This window comes from Pimephales promelas, chromosome 22 (genome assembly GCF_988280905.1).
Source record: "Pimephales promelas chromosome 22, fPimPro1.hap1.1, whole genome shotgun sequence".
Taxonomy (NCBI): Eukaryota; Metazoa; Chordata; class Actinopteri; order Cypriniformes; family Leuciscidae; genus Pimephales; species Pimephales promelas.
Genome location: NC_142790.1, coordinates 15,171,270 through 15,189,545, shown reverse-complemented (window position 1 = coordinate 15,189,545; position 18,276 = coordinate 15,171,270). Strand labels below are relative to the sequence as shown.

At 36.4% G+C, this 18,276-nt stretch overlaps 2 protein-coding genes and 1 long non-coding RNA gene across 4 annotated transcripts; 2 read left to right on the top strand and 1 right to left on the bottom strand.

Annotated features, from left to right (window-relative positions):
* The first annotated feature begins 3,166 nt into the window (after positions 1-3,166).
* LOC120476140 (uncharacterized) lies at positions 3,167-4,587 on the top strand. 2 transcript variants are annotated; one of them, XR_016149313.1, is made up of 4 exons: positions 3,167-3,302; positions 3,728-3,797; positions 4,246-4,314; positions 4,433-4,587. It is a non-coding gene; the product is annotated as an uncharacterized LOC120476140 (long non-coding RNA). The 2 variants fall into 2 exon arrangements; XR_005622071.2 differs by lacking the exon at positions 3,167-3,302 and having other exon boundaries at positions 3,588-3,797.
* Positions 4,588-7,548: 2,961 nt separating this feature from the next.
* On the top strand, positions 7,549-12,291 carry fitm1 (fat storage inducing transmembrane protein 1). The gene is made up of 2 exons (XM_039667083.2): positions 7,549-7,883; positions 11,574-12,291. The coding sequence occupies exons 1-2, from the start codon at positions 7,651-7,653 to the stop codon at positions 12,265-12,267; spliced, it is 927 nt and encodes a 308-aa protein (XP_039523017.2). The 5' UTR covers positions 7,549-7,650; the 3' UTR covers positions 12,268-12,291.
* A 1,110-nt stretch (positions 12,292-13,401) lies between these two features.
* On the bottom strand, positions 13,402-18,016 carry psme1 (proteasome activator subunit 1). The gene is made up of 11 exons (XM_039666696.2): positions 17,715-18,016; positions 17,516-17,548; positions 17,224-17,286; positions 17,040-17,144; positions 16,696-16,750; positions 15,588-15,685; positions 14,872-14,940; positions 14,079-14,146; positions 13,911-13,965; positions 13,738-13,824; positions 13,402-13,644 (listed from the first exon to the last, which is right to left on the bottom strand). The coding sequence occupies exons 1-11, from the start codon at positions 17,751-17,753 to the stop codon at positions 13,558-13,560; spliced, it is 759 nt and encodes a 252-aa protein (XP_039522630.1). The 5' UTR covers positions 17,754-18,016; the 3' UTR covers positions 13,402-13,557.
* Between the last annotated feature and the right edge of the window lie 260 nt (positions 18,017-18,276).

Sequence of the window (18,276 nt, the reverse complement as noted above, 5' to 3'; positions counted from 1 at the left end):
GAAAGACAATGGCCAAACATCAAAATTCAGATCAGTCTTCATAAGGTAATGAAAATAGTAAAAAATAGAAAACTTTATAAAGAATTTGCAAAAAAAAAAAAAAAGAATAATAAAAAATTGATTATCAGATGATAATGATGACAATTTTCTTTATGCAGCACCACATTTACAAATTTATTTGCTTTAAAAACTTTCAGTGCTTGGAGCTAGATGTGGATTGTGGAATACAATTTTTTTTCGATAAAAAATATAGAATAAAATCGCCTTTTATCAGATTATGTGAAGGAATAATCAACAGATTTATTGATTATCGTTAGCTCTAGATATTATGAGTTATTATATCATACTTATATTAACTTTTGTTTTATTTGGTAAGCTATTGGACATTTACAGAGCTAGAAAAAGAACAAGAAAAAGATGAAAAATAAAACAATTAAGAATGTAAACAACTATATGTATGTGCATCTGAATATTCATTCTCCAACTGGATTTAATCAGATACAGAGTTATTTAGTAGATTCACAACCAACCAAATGCTTCCTCACAGGCCGCACTCCAATAAAACTGGCTTGTGCTCTATTCTGTGGAGGAAGGAAAAGCCACCAAAGCAGTTGAGCTCTTCAAAAATAAGACACTTTAGTGAACAAAAGAAATGAGGCGATGGAAGAATGGTGTGTTCACTTTAAAGATGAATTTCAACACAGATTCATTCATGAACCCAGTTCCTAACAGTGATGCTGGCCTTAACAAACACCACTACATACACACAAAGATGAGTAATGAGTGTATATATACATAGAGGAATAAATGAAGATGATAACGATAATTGGAGAATTATATAATACATGTAACATAGAGCTCTAGCTGACTTCTGCTGATATCAAGTGTTGTTTACATTTAAATGATCCTCAGCACTGCATGTCAGTCCAGTAGATTGTGTTGATTTTTGAAATCATCACAACTCTTTCTGAAGCCTTGAAGCCTGCACACACTTGCTGCAAGCTCTTCACAACTCGATCAATCTCCTCACAACTCGATCAATCTCCTCACAACTCGATCAAGCTCTTCACAACTTACGAAATTGGTAAGTCTTAGTGATTTGTCCAGTTTTTGTAGTTGTACTTGATCCAGTATCATGGAGCAGCGTCGGTCAAGAAGATCCAGGACTCTTCCCGCACACCTGAGGGGATTCGTGGTGGAGGACGTCTCTTCGCGATCAGACCCATGTGAGCCTTCACAGCTGGCAGTCAGGTTGGACCACACCTACAGCTGCAGCTCTGCCAGAGCTCCACGACCCACAGTTTTGGAAGAGCGCTACCTGAACAACGCTGCTGTCCTTCCCGACATCTGTCCGGCCGTCGCTGTCCTTCCCGACATCTGTCCAGCCGCCTCAGTGTCTTCAGTGGACGCCTGTCAAGAGGAAGATCCCGTTACCATCCACGGCCACAGCATCGAGGCGTACCAGGACATCTACCGCTCTGTGGTGGAGCCCATGCTGAAGACACCCAGTGGTCAGCGCCGTCCCTACAGCCTTGAGCTGGGACTGAAGATCAAGCAGCGACTGTGGAAGGCCCTCAACTGCCCTTCAGTGGAGGAGACGGAGCAGCCTGACGGACGTGTCCTGATCACGGAGAGCTTCTCCACACCCAGCAGACGCCTCGCTCCTCGGTTCCACGTGGACATCAGCGAAGAGCCCCTGCCTGAGGAGCCCCGAAGAAAGAAGCCCAGACACTGAGTCATCACAGTGTCACATGGAGCCCGGAGTATCACACAGCGGGACCACTGAATGTAAATAGTTACTATAGAGTAAGTTTAGAGTTTTATAAGTTTCATTTAAGTTTGGAGTTTTAGGAGTAAGTTTTATTTTGTACAGTAATTTTAGAGTTTTATGAGTAAGTTTTATTTTCTGGAGGTGTTTTGTTGTGCGGGTGTTCGGATGTTTTCGGTCGTTGTCAATTGCGTTGATTTGCGGTTCACGGGTTGTTCGAAGTGGTTTTTGGTGCTTTGCTCTGTAGGCGTCGGGATGTTTTGGACGGTTTCCTGTGTGTTGTCATGCGTTTGAAGGATTTTTGTGCGGTTGTCAGCGTGTTGTTTTACGGTTGCTGGATTTTCCGAGTAGTTGTTCATGCTTTGATGTCGTTGTCAGGAAGTTTAGAGTGGTTGGTTGATATGCGGTTGCTGTTGTTGGTTAGGGTAGGTTAAGGTCCCTCACTCGGTTTGCAGCTTGACGTGCTGTGAGGGCTTGTGTGCATCAGTGATGCTGAGAGCTACGCCTCTGGTACTTCACAACTACTGGTAGGGTCACCCATAGAGGACAGGTCTCAGCTGAGGTGCCAGACGAAGACAAACCACCTGATTCTGGACAAGAGCAGACTGACCTGATGTTTCTGGCAGAAGATCTCAGTCTAGTAGCTGGAGATGGAGATGCAGAAGAGATGGAGATTCAGAGGAGATGGAGATTCAGAGGAGATGGAGATTCAGAAGAGATGGAGATTCAGAAGAGATGGAGATTCAGAGGAGATGGAGATTCAGAGGAGATGACCATCGGCTGGCTACGCATCTTGTCAAATCTCTTAAGATGGAGATTCAGGGAAGATGGAGAGGAGATGGAGATACAGGGAAGATGGAGATGGAGAGGAGATGGAGATGCAGAGGAGATGGAGATACAGGGAAGATGGAGATGGAGAGGAGATGGAGATGCAGAGGAGATGGAGATTCAGGGAAGATGGAGATGGAGAGGAGATAGAGATACAGGGAAGATGGAGAGGAGATGGAGAGGAGATGGAGATGCAGAGGAGATGGAGATACAGGGAAGATGGAGATGGAGAGGAGATGGAGATTCAGGGGAGATGGAGATGCAAGTAAAAAGATGGAGATGCAGAGGAGATGACCATCGGCAGGCTAAGTATCTTGTCAAATCTTTTAAGATGGAGATTCAGGGAAGATGGAGATGCAACAAAAGATGGAGATGCAGAGGAGATGACCATCGGCAGGCTAAGTATCTTGTCAAATCTTTTAAGATGGAGATTCAGGGAAGATGGAGATGCAACAAAAGATGGAGATGCAGAGGAGATGACCAACGGCAGGCTAAGTATCTTATCAAATCTCTTAAGATGGAGATTCAGGGAAGATGGAGATGCAACAAAAGATGGAGATGCAGAGGAGATGACCATCGGCAGGCTAAGTATCTTGTCAAATCTCTTAAGATGGAGATGCAGAGGAGATGGAGATTCAGAGGAGATGGAGATGCAAGAAAAGATGGAGATGCAGAGGAGATGGAGATGCTGCCTCAGAAGTTACTAGTAAGTTTAGTTGCTGATTGCATAAATAAAAAGCTCACTGTTTAGTTTTTTCATCTTAATCTTTTTAAAATCTATGTGGAGACATTTTTTTGTCTTAAAACAAATACAAAACATTGTCCAATGCATCTGCAAAAAAAAAAAACATAATTAGTCATTATAACATGTACAACAATGCATTAACATTCTTTTTATTTGTAAAATAAAGCTGTGTCTTTATTTCTGATTTCCTGAATAAATTGGCTCCGTTATGTAAATGATCTTTCTTTGAAAAGTTTGGGGGACAAAATACATTTTATGAACAAAGTTACTTTGTCTTGAGCTGACCAATAATGGTAGTGTGTGTTGATTGGCGTTTATAGTTCAGGCTCGACAACCTTATTGCCGTGCATATATAACTCTTTTATTTTTCTTCATATTTACATTAGTTGTTTTTCAGAAAGCTGCTACAGAAGAAAAACTGAAATCTGAGTGCAGAGACAAGGGAAGAAGAGAGTAGTAAGTATGTTTTGATCTCATATCACCTCTGTTATGGAGATTTTGAATCAGGCCTATTGAACGGCGGGTGACAGTTAGGAAAATGTTAGCAACGTGTCCATTTCAGGTGTCGAATTTGTGCTGCCTTTGAGTCATTCACGGAAAAATCCTTTTATTTAATTGTTTTGTTTTTTAGTAAAGCTATAATTCAATTGTCCAAGTTGTCCTGGCATACAATATTTTGAACAATTTCTAATTTCCTTAAATCTTTAGATCTTTCTTTACAATAGACAGGTTCATGGGAAATACCCTAGGTTTTAAATGAACCACAATTATCAATATAAAACATATCCTCTAATACTCACAGGTTGCTTCATTGCTGCAAATAACTACATCAGTGACTCTTTGACTTTGCTCACTGTAAATTGTGTTGGGCTTCTTCTAATCTCATGTTTGATGTAACTCGTAGAGCGCTGTACAGTGATGACAGACAAGAGGATAAAGCTTGATGAGGAGGATATAGCCAAAGCTTTTAAAGGTAAACTGAGAAGTCAACAGAATTCTAATGCATTTCTATGCAAATAATTGTATATAAAACATGGATACAAAAATGTTAATCATTGGTTAATTTGATATTAATTATTCTTCCCTTTCAGAGATCCTCTGATAAAGCGGTCTTCAAATACTACAAGCCCCAGTTGTAGAAGATGAGTCGAACTCAAAGAAGTGATCGTCCACATGAAGATGAAGATCTGATATTCAAACTTTTCTGTTTCTTTGGTTCAGCCATTTTTAGGCCTAAGTTTGTAAATAATTTATTATTCATTTCTGCAAATTATTTTTCTAAGACTTACTTTTATTTTTTCAGAAAATTGCATTGTGATACTTATTTAGTGTTGTAAAATTCATAGTGTACTTTTCAGTAATAAAAATTCAAACTGTATAAATATAGCTCTGCCATAGCATTTTACTGATCTTTCTAATTTACTTTTATTTCATTTCTTATGTAATTTACACAAGATATACTATATTAAAGTTTTCTTGATTTTCAAAATCTCTTTGTCTTAATTTATATGACTTATATTATATGACAGTATGCTTATATTTAATTATCTTTGCACGTTTAATATACCATTTTAAATACTGAATAAAACGGCTTCATAAAAACCCTAGCGAAAAAAAATATGCTGAGTATACTTCCAGTGTGTTAATGATTAGTTAACTTGAAATGTGCTATTTTGGATAATTTTTTGTAGTAAATGTATTTTAATTATAATAAAATTATACTAATATATAACTTTATGTGTATTTAGTGTACTTTCACATATGCACTTAAAGTGTACTAAGTATAAAGTATTTGAACCAGAGGGAATCTCCCACTGATACTGAAGACCATAAGTCGCTGGTTCTGTAAGTGTTAAATAAGGGCTGATGTTGAATTACACAGGAAGATGGGCCTCCAGGAGAAGAGCCTGACTCCCCTAACACAACATTGCATGCCATAAAAGAGATGGAAAACTTTATACGTACAGTTTGTTGACCACCTCCTTGAGGTCATTGGTCTGGACCTTACGAGTCATGATTTCCATCATCTTCAAGCGGATCTGATCTGACGGACCTGCTGGTGCTGAGCATAGGAGGTCTTTCGGATCTGGTTGGTGCTCTTCTTGGTGAAGCCCACGCAGAACAGGCGGAGAAGATAGATAGCCATCAGTGGTCTTCACATCAACATGGGCCTCAATCATTGTCTAATGGGAAAAAAACCAATCAGTATTTTAAAATGGCCTGCACAAAAATAAAAATAGCTGCAATACAGAGAACTTTTTCCAATTAGGCAAGTACTTAATCCCCAAAACTAAAGATGTAATAAAGGAACTTGCATCAAGATCAAGAACACCAGAATTCAACAACACAATACCAATCTTGAAAATACTTTTTGGAATGTGAAACCATATTGAATCCGGCTTCAGTCGAAACTCTTTCAACCACTTTATTTTAAATGTTCCTGAAAATTTGGATGATTTAATATCAGATATGCTAGTAGCTGTGTACATAAAATGAACAATTTGGGACTTATTGGACACCCTTGCCTTATTCCGCAAGTTATATTTATTCTAGGTGTTAGTCCTGGGTTTAAGGAGACATAACTGTAAATATCAGTATAAAACATTTTCGAATCTAAAATTTTCTAAAGTAGAAAAGAAAAAATCGTGCTCTATCGGGCCCAGCCTATAACTATTATAGGCTCACCATTGTGGTTTAGTGTTAGGTGGCCTAAAACACGGTATGGAAAATGTCTTTATGATGTACTCACGCATTGTTGACGTATTCATTTTTTACATTTGTGTGTTCTCACATGAAGGATCATAATGTTTTTTCTTCCGATTTTTAAATGGTCAGCATACACTGAAGGAGTCATAGAAGTTGAGAGAAGCACTGGCATTGAGTGAGCAGCGCCCTCTACTGTTTGTCTTTTAACAAGACGAGAGATTTGATCAGGTCATATGTTATATATATTTGGCAATTGACACTGTAGTAGAATAAAAGTATATGTGTAAGTTCACAGCACAGACCTCGACTTACACAACAGCTGGTGGATTAAAAAGACAAGCAGGGAATTAATTATTAGTAATTATTAGTGTGAAGATGAAAAGGTCAATAGACCCAAAATATCTGTTTGTGAAAGACAATGGCCAAACATCAAAATGCAGATCAGTCTTCATAAGGTAATGAAAATAGTAAAAATAGAAAACTTTATAAAGAATTTGCAAAAAATAAAAATAAAATAATAATAATAAATTGATTATCAGATGATGATGACAATTTTCTTTATGCAGCACCACATTTACAAATTTATTTGCTTTAAAAACTTTCAGTGCTTGGAGCTAGATGTGGATTGTGGAATACAATTTTTTTTTCGATAAAAAAATATAGAATAAAATCCAACTTTTTATCAGATTACGTGAAGGAATAATCAACAGATTTATTGATTATCGTTAGTTGCAGCTCTAGATATTATGAGTTATTATATCATACTTATATTAACTTTTGTTTATTTGGTAAGCTATTGGACATTTACCGAGCTAGAAAAACAACAAGAAAAGGATGAAAAATAAAACAAATAAGAATGTAAACAACTATATGTATATGCATCTGAATATTCATTCTCCAACCGGATTTAATCACTATCCTATAGAGTTAGGTAACTCTAATCTACTGTATTTTGTATATACGGTCCTTTGCTGCTCTATAAACCTATGAATACTGAGGAGATCATGGTTTCTGTGTGAACTGATTATTTTGTAGACATCTTTTGAAAATGAAACAATTACGTGAGTTTGAGGAAGGTAAAATTAATAAACTTTTTTAAAACAGTTGTGTTAATATACTTTTTTGTTTAAAAAAAAAATGTAATTATGAGAAGTGCCCTTTTTTCAATTGAGCCCCTGCCTCACAAAATCTCGGTGCACGTCCCTGGTTGGCGCTATCGTTTTACAATTAAAACTTGTAAAAGTCTGTTGTAACGCAAGCCTTACTGAATATGCACACAGTTACATGCATGTGTTACAGCAAAAAGTAATATGTTACTGTAATGTATTACTGTTGTAACGCGATACTCCCAACACTGATCACACACACACACACACACACATGTGAGGTGTGCAGCAAGCTGATAAGATGGGAATGTTCGGAGCTGTTGGGGATATTGTCAGGGACTCAGTGAGATGGTGAGAAGTGTGACATACCAGCAGGTTGAACTGGTTGAACAGGTCTTACTGACGGTAGAACAATCTCATTTCTGTCCTTCTCTCAATTCGTGCTTGTTTGGGATTTGTTGGACATTCACTGGAACTACTGCCCTGAGCAAACCAAGATGGACTATTGTGGACTAAAGGAGATATTTTTTAAGATCCATAACTCTGCCAACAAGCTTCTGACCTCAGCTCTGGTGCTGTTTACTGATCTCACAGCTGGAATACTTGGTCATTTGTTATTCAGACGACATTTTCACTGCCTCCTCTCTCTGCTGGTGCTGTGTGGACCTGTTCTGAGTCTTTGGGTATCCAAGTACAGCATATTTGCCAACAAGAATCACTACCTGTACAGGCAAGATCTCAGTTAACTTAGAAATTCCTTAATTATGAGACCTTATTGCAGATTTTGTGTGAAGTGTGAATTTTATCTTTTAATTTCCATCAACTCTTCATCTAATAAAAAATGTATTAGTTCTTCTATAATAAAAGAAATTCTTATTTTTGTTGTAAATATTATCAAATGGTCTGCATTTATATAGTGCTTTTACAGACCCAATGGCCACCAAAGCGCTTTACATATTGCCACACATTCACCCAACCATTCACTCATACACCGACGGCAGTGTCAGCCATGCAGCTGGGGTTAGTTGTCTTGATCATGGACACTTGGTCAGGTGGAACCAGGGTTTGAACCACCTACCTTCCAGTTAGACATACTTGAACCACTGAGCCACTGCCGCCCCATTAGTAACACTAACACTAAGATTAAATTATGATTGTGTGAGGACCCTATTAAATTGATCTGTTTATTAACATGCATCACCGGTAAAGAATATTTTTTTAGCATTTGCTTTGGTTAATGTAAATTTTATAAATGTATTGTAGATCTTATTGACTTTAATGAAGCTTTTATTAAGGGATAGTTCCCTTTGAAATTAATTTTTGATATGTTTTAGCTTACCTCAAGGGCATCCAAGATGCAGGTGTCTTTGTTTCCACAGCATTTTCAATTTTGATATTTTTCGGTCAAACCGGTGTTGTCTGTCAGTCATATAATGCAGGAATGGGGGGGTCTACCTCAAAAAACATGCACAGAGAAGTCCAAATTAAACATGATTTAATGACTCGTGAATGTAAGTAACGTTACACATTGATTGCCTAAGACACGAAACGAGCGGTTTGTGTGAGAAAACGAACAGTATTTATATAGTTGTTACCTCTTGTTAAGAGCCGTCGAACTGATCTGAATCAGAAGTCCAACTGAACCGAACTGATCCGTCTCCAACGTTGCGCCGGAAGTGATCTCTCGCTCACGCATTCTTTACACGGAGATTTCGGAAGTTTTACCTTTCACTAAACATATTTAGATATACGGGAAATGGCAATGGAAGACGATTTCGATATATGTAAATAAAACTCCCGAAATCTCCATGTAAACATTGCGTGATGTAGACGCGCGAAAGATCACTTCCGGTGTAATGTTTTTTTATTTTTATTTATTTATTTATTTATTTATTTTGAATCTTATATCAAACATACAACAAGGCACATCACAACCATCTTCAGACAATCTTACAACATGAATTGAACATGGAGTACAACATTGTAAAAGAAAAAAAATAGCAATAATAAAAATAACTAAATAATAATAAAACAAAATAAATAAATAAATAAATAAAAAGAAACCAAGAGACTCAGCAATAGACACTAGGAAATAAGTTTGCATAAGTATTCATGAAAAATTAGGGCTTTTTTATTTTACACCATTTCAGGGATTACTTCCGGCGTAATGTTGGAGACGGTTCAGTTCGGTCAGCAGTTGGACCTAGGGGGTAATCCATCAGCCGGAAGCTGAAGCTGCCTCCGGGGGCCGCCATTGTAGCATCCATACTATCGCCTGCTGTTAGCATCCCATTGACTCCCATTCATTTTGGCGTCACTCTGACAGCGAATAACTTTACATCTGAGGCGTCCAAAGACTCCCCATTATTTATTTATAAAGAAACACGACAATGTATAAAAGGCTTCATTACTTTGTATGTTACGTTATGGCCACGTAGAAGCCGTTCTTGTAAAAATAGGCTAAAAATTGCGTCATAACCACTCGACTGTCCGTCGCACAGTAGAGAATTACCGTATAGACAGGAAGAGAAGCTGGCACAGCCTCGCAGGCAATCTTTTACTGTCTAAAGTCAGCCCATGGCATAAATAGAAGCAACATGACAAAATAACTAATCAGAATACTTACCAAAAGTTGCTCCAGGTCGCGCTTCGCCATCTCTGTACAGGATTAAAATTTCTCTTGGCACAGCTACTATAAGTCAGTCAGTTTGCTCACGTGACATCTACGTCGTCAAGCTCAGTTTGAGCCTGCGCAGAACTCTTGGCTATCAGGAAGTGAGTGCCCATGTTGAGCTTCAGCTCTCTCCGTTGAAATCAACGGGGTCGCTAGGTCCATTTCTTTTACTGTCTATGAGTTGGACATCTGAAGGTGCGTTCCATTCGACAGGGTCCCTACGCAGTACTCCCTGAACACGGTTTATCATTTGAAGTGGAATTCACTGACTTCCTGTGAAGTGATGTATCGATGTTCCCTTATTCCCTATGCTGTTTGCAGTGCCCTTCGAACTGAACATGTTTGTTCCCTTCGAATTGGAATCTCACTTAACCCTCAGGTGCTCTTCGGTCATTTCTGACCGAAAAATTTTCTGTTTTGAAATTTTAAAAATCACAGCTTCATCGGAATGTTACGAAACTTGGTGACTTTTATGGCATTGGGTATGTGAACACACACACACAAAAAATTGAGGTCATGATCCGAGCAGGCTAAGTGGTCGTAAAAAAAAATAGTCACACTTGTGCTCTTCGGTCAAAAATGGCCGACCATAGGAAATGAATGGGAAATTGACAAAAACACAAAAACTTTGAGAATTTTTGTGTGTAGCTACAATCTACAAATCGGCCACGATGCAGAAAAAAAGTGTTCAGCATTGAAGGGGTGACACTCTAAAACATCAAGAGTGCAAAACAGACATACCCACCCCTACACACACACACACACACACACACACTCTTTTATACACAAAAAACACCAATAAATAGTGATTAAAGAAATCTGTTTTGAATATTTAAAAATCACAGCTTCTCCAGAAAATTACGAAACTTGGTGAGTTTTATGGCATTGGGTACGTGAACACACAAAAAAATTGAGGTCATGATTCGAGCAATTTAAGTGGTCGTGAAAAAATGAGTCACGCTTTTGCTCTTGTGTCAAAAATGGCCGACCCATAGGAAATGAATGGGAAATTGACAAAAAAAAATTTGTATGTACAATCTACAAATCGGACACAATTCTAAAAAAAAAAAAGTACACCGCAGGAAAGGGGTGACACTCTACAACATCTAGAGTGCAAAACAGACACACCCACCAACACACACACACAAACACACTTTTATACATACACACCAATAAATTTTGATTACAAAAAGTGTGTTTTGAATTTTTAAAAATCACAGCTTCATCGCAATGTTACGAAACTTGGTGACTTTTATGGCATTATGTATGTGAACACACACAAAAAATTGAGGTCATGATCTGAGCATGCTAAGTGGTCTTAAAAAAATAGTCACACTTGTGGTCTTTGGTCAAAAATGACCCCCATAGGAAATGAATGGGAAATTGGAAAAAAATGGAAAAAAAATGTTTTTGAAAAAATTGTGAATTTTTGTTTTTTGTCAATTTTTTTTTATAAGAAATAGTTTTTGAGATTGTTTCAACTATATATTCAAATCCACCAACAACAACAACAAAATGTGTTCATAAACAGCTGGGGAATTCACATGCCTCAGCTGTACATGCCATAGTGGTTACACCATGATTCTACTCTTTTTCTCCATACTGTAACCAGATGGTGCTAATTTTCTTCAAAAAAATATTTGGAAATATATATATATATTTCCATGGCAAAAATAAACAATAAATATTGCATACATATTGTATTCTGAGATGTCTCATTTGATTCTGGTTGTTGTGATCTCATAGGGTATTCCTGCATTCATGCTGGGGCTGGACCTGCATATTATGCGGCTCTTTCGTCTTTCTTCTGTCATACTGCATCAGTAACTCTCTCGTTCACTCAGTCCGTCACCTCTCTCGGCTCGCTGTGACCGGGACCCTGTGGACACTGTTCCGTCGTCTTCTCTCCTTCCTAGTGGACGCCTCAGGAAGCTGTTTTGAGCCACTACAAAGCAGCACAGAAGTTTGCAGGAACCCCGGGGAGCTCCTGGACTCTGATACGGGCCCCTTATTACTACTGAGAGAGGAGAAGGGTAAAGCAGCCTGCCTTAGGGCCGGGCTACAATGGCAGGGATGTGAGGTGTCTGATGAAATTCTGATTCTAAGTTTATGTTGTTTGATTCTTGTTGAGGAAATAGCCGTTTTTGGGCCCTGCATGGCTCTAGGAAAGCCTCCGGGAGCGCCACTGAGGATTCTCTTCATGCTGTGTGTGTTGTTGATGAGTCTCTGGATCTTCCTGATTCTCTGCTTGCTAGCACACTTCCCACAGTTCCCTTCCCAGCTGGTTGGAGGAGCTCTTGGGTATTTGGGGTGGAAGGGACTTTATAAGAGCTGTAATGTTTTAAAGCCTGGCTGGTGCTGTCTTGGAAGTAAAAGAGCTTTGCATTTGGACATCACAAGTAAAACTGCTGTAATAGCATGTAAAGGAAATCAGGAATAATATATATATATATATATATATATATATATATATATATATACACATATATATACACACATATATACAGTGTATATATATATATATATATATATATATATATATATATATATATATACATAATATAAACCAACATATGACTAGAACTCAGAGTTATCACAAATGAATTATAGGCTGAATAGCTAGATTTAAGTACACAATCAGATTTAGGTCAACCAATTATCAAGCAATGCTTAATTTTGTTCAATCAAAGGTCGCTTTAGAAATTAAGGGGGGAAAAACACTTAAGCAAGCCATGGACAGGTCAAAGTGTCTGAATAATGTTTCTATTCTGATTTTTTATATATATTACTGTATGAAGAATTTTTGGATTAAATATGTCATAGTTTACTTTATTTTGCTATCCTCACTTACACAAATGAAATATAGTCCTGCACCCACTAAAAAAATTATATCTGGTGTCTGAATAATTTTTGGTTTGTGTGTGTGTGTTATTTTCAAAATTAACTAATACATTTTTTTTAAATTAAAAGTTGTATCTGTGTTGAATTTAGAGGTCCAGCAAAGAAATGTGTTGCTCGCTCATTATTAATTAATGTTGGTTCTTGCATTAACTAAAGTTAATTAATAATACCTTGTTGTAAATTGTTACCAGTTTATAAAAACTTTTAAAATTGATTACTCTCTGCATTTATTTGATAAAAAAACTGTAAAAAGAATAAAAGTAAAATTGAATAAATGAAATTGAAAAAATAAATAAAAAAGGCTTTCTGTCTGAATATATTTTAAATATACTGAATATTCAGCATTATTACTCCAGTCTTCAAAGTCACATGATCCTTCAGAAATCAAAAACATTTATTATTATTAATCTGTTGTGCTTTATGCTTTAGTGTAAACCGTGATCCACTTCTTTCAGGATCTTTGATGAATAGAAAGTTTAAAAGAACAGCACTGGAAACAAAAATCTTTAAATTTCCTTGCTGTCAATTTTGATTAATTTATTGCTACCTTGTTGAATAAAAATCTAAATTTCTTTAACTTAAAACAATTATTTATAGTTGTTTTCCTGTTTTGTCAAACTGTAAAGATAATGTTTTATTTGACATTATGAATGAAAACATGAGTGATGCCACATTAAGCAGAACTCTTTATTGAGTAAAAACTCCTACAGTTGATTCTGTTGATGTAATTGAAGCTCAAGCCAATGCACTGTGACCGTGTGATGTGAAACTCAATACGACATGTTTTACTTTTCAGCAAATGTGTGTGTTTGTGTGTCGGCAGCAGTTCTCAGTAGATAAGCGCTTTTGAAGATAAGTCTCCTCTGGGTTTCTTAATCTTGTCAAAGTTCTTGATGATGACATCATACAGCATGGCCTAGATTTGAACAGAATGGATCAGTCACACAGAAGCACCGACTAACATTAAAACTGAGACGTTTTGTTCAGGGCAAGCTGAGACTGAACTTACGTAAGTGTTGCGAATCTCCAGTGCTACGATGCGTAACTCACAGTACTGGTGCTGATCCAGTTCATGGACGAGCTGCCTGAAATCTCCCTGTTTCCAAGCAACAAAACAATCAAATTACCAGAAGCGCAAAGATTTTTGAAAACATGTCTAAATCGAACACAAAATAAACTGACCACATGTGGCTGTTTGGAAGCCTTGGCTACAGCGTCTCCCCTCTCGCTGTAGTACCTGAGTAAACACAAACAGTGAGAAATATAACACATTGAAAATACATTCATATAATAATAGAGACGTCGTGAGGTTAATGTTTGACTGTGGCGTGATGCTGTCTGGTCTCTTACTTGGAAATCTGTGTCTGGAATCCCTCGATCTTGGTGCGGGTGTTGGTAAGCAGTTCAAAAACTTTTTCCTGTGGGAACATTTTTACTATTTTTTTCACATTTCAAACAACATGCTATATATAAATGAGTACAACCTTTCTATCTTATGTACCACAACCTCATCAATATGTTCAAGTACAATATGTTTTACTTCCTGAGATGCAAAGCTGAATTTGCAGCATCATTACTCCAGTCTTCAGACAATTTTATTTGCTTGAAAATATTTGAATTAGCCAAAAGTGTATTACAACTTTAGAATTATATTAAAGGAGAACTCCGGCACAAAATGAACCTTTGGTCTAATAAAACATCGGTACCAAGTTGATCGTTCTCTGAGATTTGTTTTCATGATAATCAAATGTAAAGAGTTTTATCTCTAAAAACTGTTTACTGTATAAAGCTAGTAATGGGGGCATTTACTAAGTAAAAAGAAATCGCTAGTTAATACCACTAACAAGGCTCAAAATAGCCCCACACTAACGCAGTAACATAATGAGGGTCCATACATGCAAAACGAAGCATTGAGAACTTTGTAAGAGTACAGACACTGCTGTTCGCTTTCAGAACTTTTCAGTTTGTAATTGTTTTTAAATATAATTTAAATAGATTTTACAGACTTAAAGCATTATTATATCGCATTTAGCACTTATCACATTTTTCTTCAAAATCTTTCAGCTCTTTTACAAATATGCAGACATTTAAATCTAAACTAACAAATGTTGTTTGATTTTGTCACAATCTAGGGTTAACTGACCTGCACAGACACTCCAAAATTGTTCCCATCTTCAATTCTGGGGACCTGTAGCTGTATCCACATTGATACCTGCACAAAGGTGTCAAATTGTAACAAAATGTACAACAATTTACCAAAATGCTTTATTAAAGGGATAGTTCACTTTGAAATTAATTTTTGGTAAAAAAACGGTAAAGGTAAAAACGATATAAATACTGTTTGTTTTCTCACACAAACTGCTCGTTTCGTGTCTTAGGCCATCAATGTGTACTTACATTTACGAGTCATTAAATCATGTTTAATTTGGACTTCTCTGTGCATGCTTTTTGAGGTGGTGACCATAGACTTCCATTATAAAACTGATAAGACAAGAACGGTTTGACCTAAAAATATCGAAATTGATAATGCTGTCAAAACATACCAAAAATGAATTTCAAAGTAAACTATCCCTTTAAATGTCTCGATGCCAGCAGAGTCTACATGCAGTATTAAATGAACTATAAATTAAAGTATTGGAAGTATTAAAAGTAGTAAATTATAGAACCAGTTGAGTAATTACATATGTTATGTAAAATACATATTACATATGTCAAAAAGTCAAATCATCAAAAAAGTGAAATTTGAATATCATCTTTACCTTTATTTTATTATTTTTTTATTTTTTTTGATGGGTTTAACTTTTTGACAAATGTAAAAGTTCAGATCTGCATAGCTACCACATGATATCACCCCCTCACCGTGTTAAGACACTCCTTTAGGATCTGAATCTCAGGCTTGATGAGCTTGAAGAGTTTCTCTACTGTCTCATTGCAGGCGATGGGACCACAGGGAGGACCTTTCAGTTCACAAATAATTTCATTAGTAAAAGTTGTGCTCCCCAAATCACCACTTCAGTTTGTAAGGATAGAGATGTATGGAAGACTTTGGCTGCATCCGAAATCACATACTTCCCTACTATATATACAGTAGCATGCGAAAAAACAGTATGTGACAAAACGAGTATGTCCAAATTCTCATAAAACAGAAGACGAAAAGTATCCGGATGACCTACAACTTCTGACAAGATTTTGAAGTGTATACGAAGCATACGATCTCCCTATCCCACAAGGCCATGGGAGAGGATTTATGAATGGCGGTGACGTTGTAGGATACATGATAATGACAAAATGGTGAATGGAAAATGTCCGGATTATATTCACAAGCGGTTGTGAAGTAATTACTTTTTCAATATTCAAAATATGTATTTACTAGGGCTGTCAAATGATTAATCGCGATTAATCGCATCCAAAATAAAAGTATCTGTTTACATAATATACTGTATGTGGGTGCACTGTGTATAATTATTTTATATATATAAATACACACACATGCTTGTATTTAAGAATGTGCTTGTATATTGTACTTAAATAATTTTCATGTATATACTGTATATAGATTTATATATAATTTATATTATGTATGAATATAAATATTTCATATATAAATAATATTTTTTCCTAAGTATACATGCATGTATGTGTATTTATATATACATATATATATACAAAATAATTATACACAGTGCACCCACATATATTATGTAAACACAAACTTTTATTTTGGATGCGATTAATCGCAATTAATCGTTTGACAGCCCTAGTATTTACTCAAGAGAGTATGCACATCTCAAAATCTTTAGGTTCTGCACAGTTTCTATGACATTAACAGTCCAACAGTGCCAGCCTGTGTTCATGCTGTGAATTACACACTGTCATTTTGCATTTGGGGGAATTCAGATCCAGGGAAAATGGAACCGATCAATTAACAGTTTCAGTTTCATTTTCGAAATTCTATCAAAACATTTACCTTCATCCTCCTCTTCTCCTTTCTCTCCACCCTTCTTTCCGTCTTTGGCCTCTTTCTGTGTGAATAAGATCTCATTAAAGTCTGATAGGTTACTTTAACTAAACCACAAACTGGCTTGAAGGTGCAGTGCAGTGATTAAATTGATTTAATAAGTCATTAATGTGGATAATCAGTGTCATTTTTTGGTAAATCTGAACTGAACAATAGTGTCACTGAGAGTGATCAACTGAAAGTGAATGTCATTCATTTCTACCATGCCTTCATCTAAATGTATGCTATTTTTCATGTATAGTACAGTTTGTAAAAATAGAAAATGTCTATTATAAATAATGTGTTTTACTGACCTCCTCTTTCTTCTTCTTCTTCTTAAGCTCCTCTTTGACTGGGTCTGGGATTGGGATGTCCAGAGGAGCCCTGACGACAGACAGATCCTTCAGGCTACAGGAACCCTAAAAAAATAAAACATATTCTCAATGACTCAATGAGTATGATGGTTTAAGATGCACCTGCTGGATGACTTCTTCATACCTGTAATATTTTATCCATCTCTGCAATTTTCTCAGGGAAGACGTTTGAGATCAACTGTTCAGCCTGTTTAAAAGAAACATTGACATATAACAAACTTTCACTATATTACTAGTGTAAAATCATAATACATTAATATGGGTTCTCCTTCAAACTGCTTCATGAATCTGTTTATCATGTTGGTTCATTCCTTTTATAGTAATACTATTTTCTATAATAACTAGCATAAAGTAAAATGACTGTGGTACATTTGTAAAGGCGATGGAAGAGATTGACTAAATGTTTTTATAATTACCTCCTTGGTGATTTTTTGGGAGAATCCATCCAACTGAAAAGTAGATAGGAAGTGTTTGTCAAACTTACACTAACACGCACGCGTTCATTATGCTGGTGATATTTATATGCAGGTTAAAATCAAATTCCTTCATTTTTTGCTCAATAAACAGTCATAAATGAGTTTTAATTAGGTTTCGGGCCTAAATTAGGCGGCTTACCTGTTTCTTAGATGCGGGGCTCATGTCTAAGGAAGTCATTATTGCAGATATTCGTTTCGATTTGTCCTATGGCAAAACTTTATTGAACCTGTTTGCAGACAAACGCGTTTAATTTCTTATCCCACTGGATAACGTGGGGTTTAGTCTGAAAAGAGACGATCAAATGCACTTGTTCTCGACGAAACGACGAGAAGTCGCAGTTAGTCAGCACAAAGAATGAAAATGAAAGTGAATTACGCATTAAAAGAATAATTCCTTATGTCACCGAAAGAGGGCAACAACAATCAAAAAAACTTTCAGCGAGTTACGGAAACAGGCTTTGCTTTGCTAAATAGAATAAAAGTCCTGTTGTTTTGTACTCTTGCAGCTTTTGTTCTGTCACTCATAATATTTATTTATAATATAAACACTGGACTGATCAATGGTGTAAATGAGGAATGCAAGAGAATTTGTTTTATATGCCATTTTTTCCCTTTATATTATGTATTTTAAAAATGTAGAAAATGTTCAGAATATTACTTATATTCAAATAAATGAGAAAAAACTCAAATGAAACCGATAA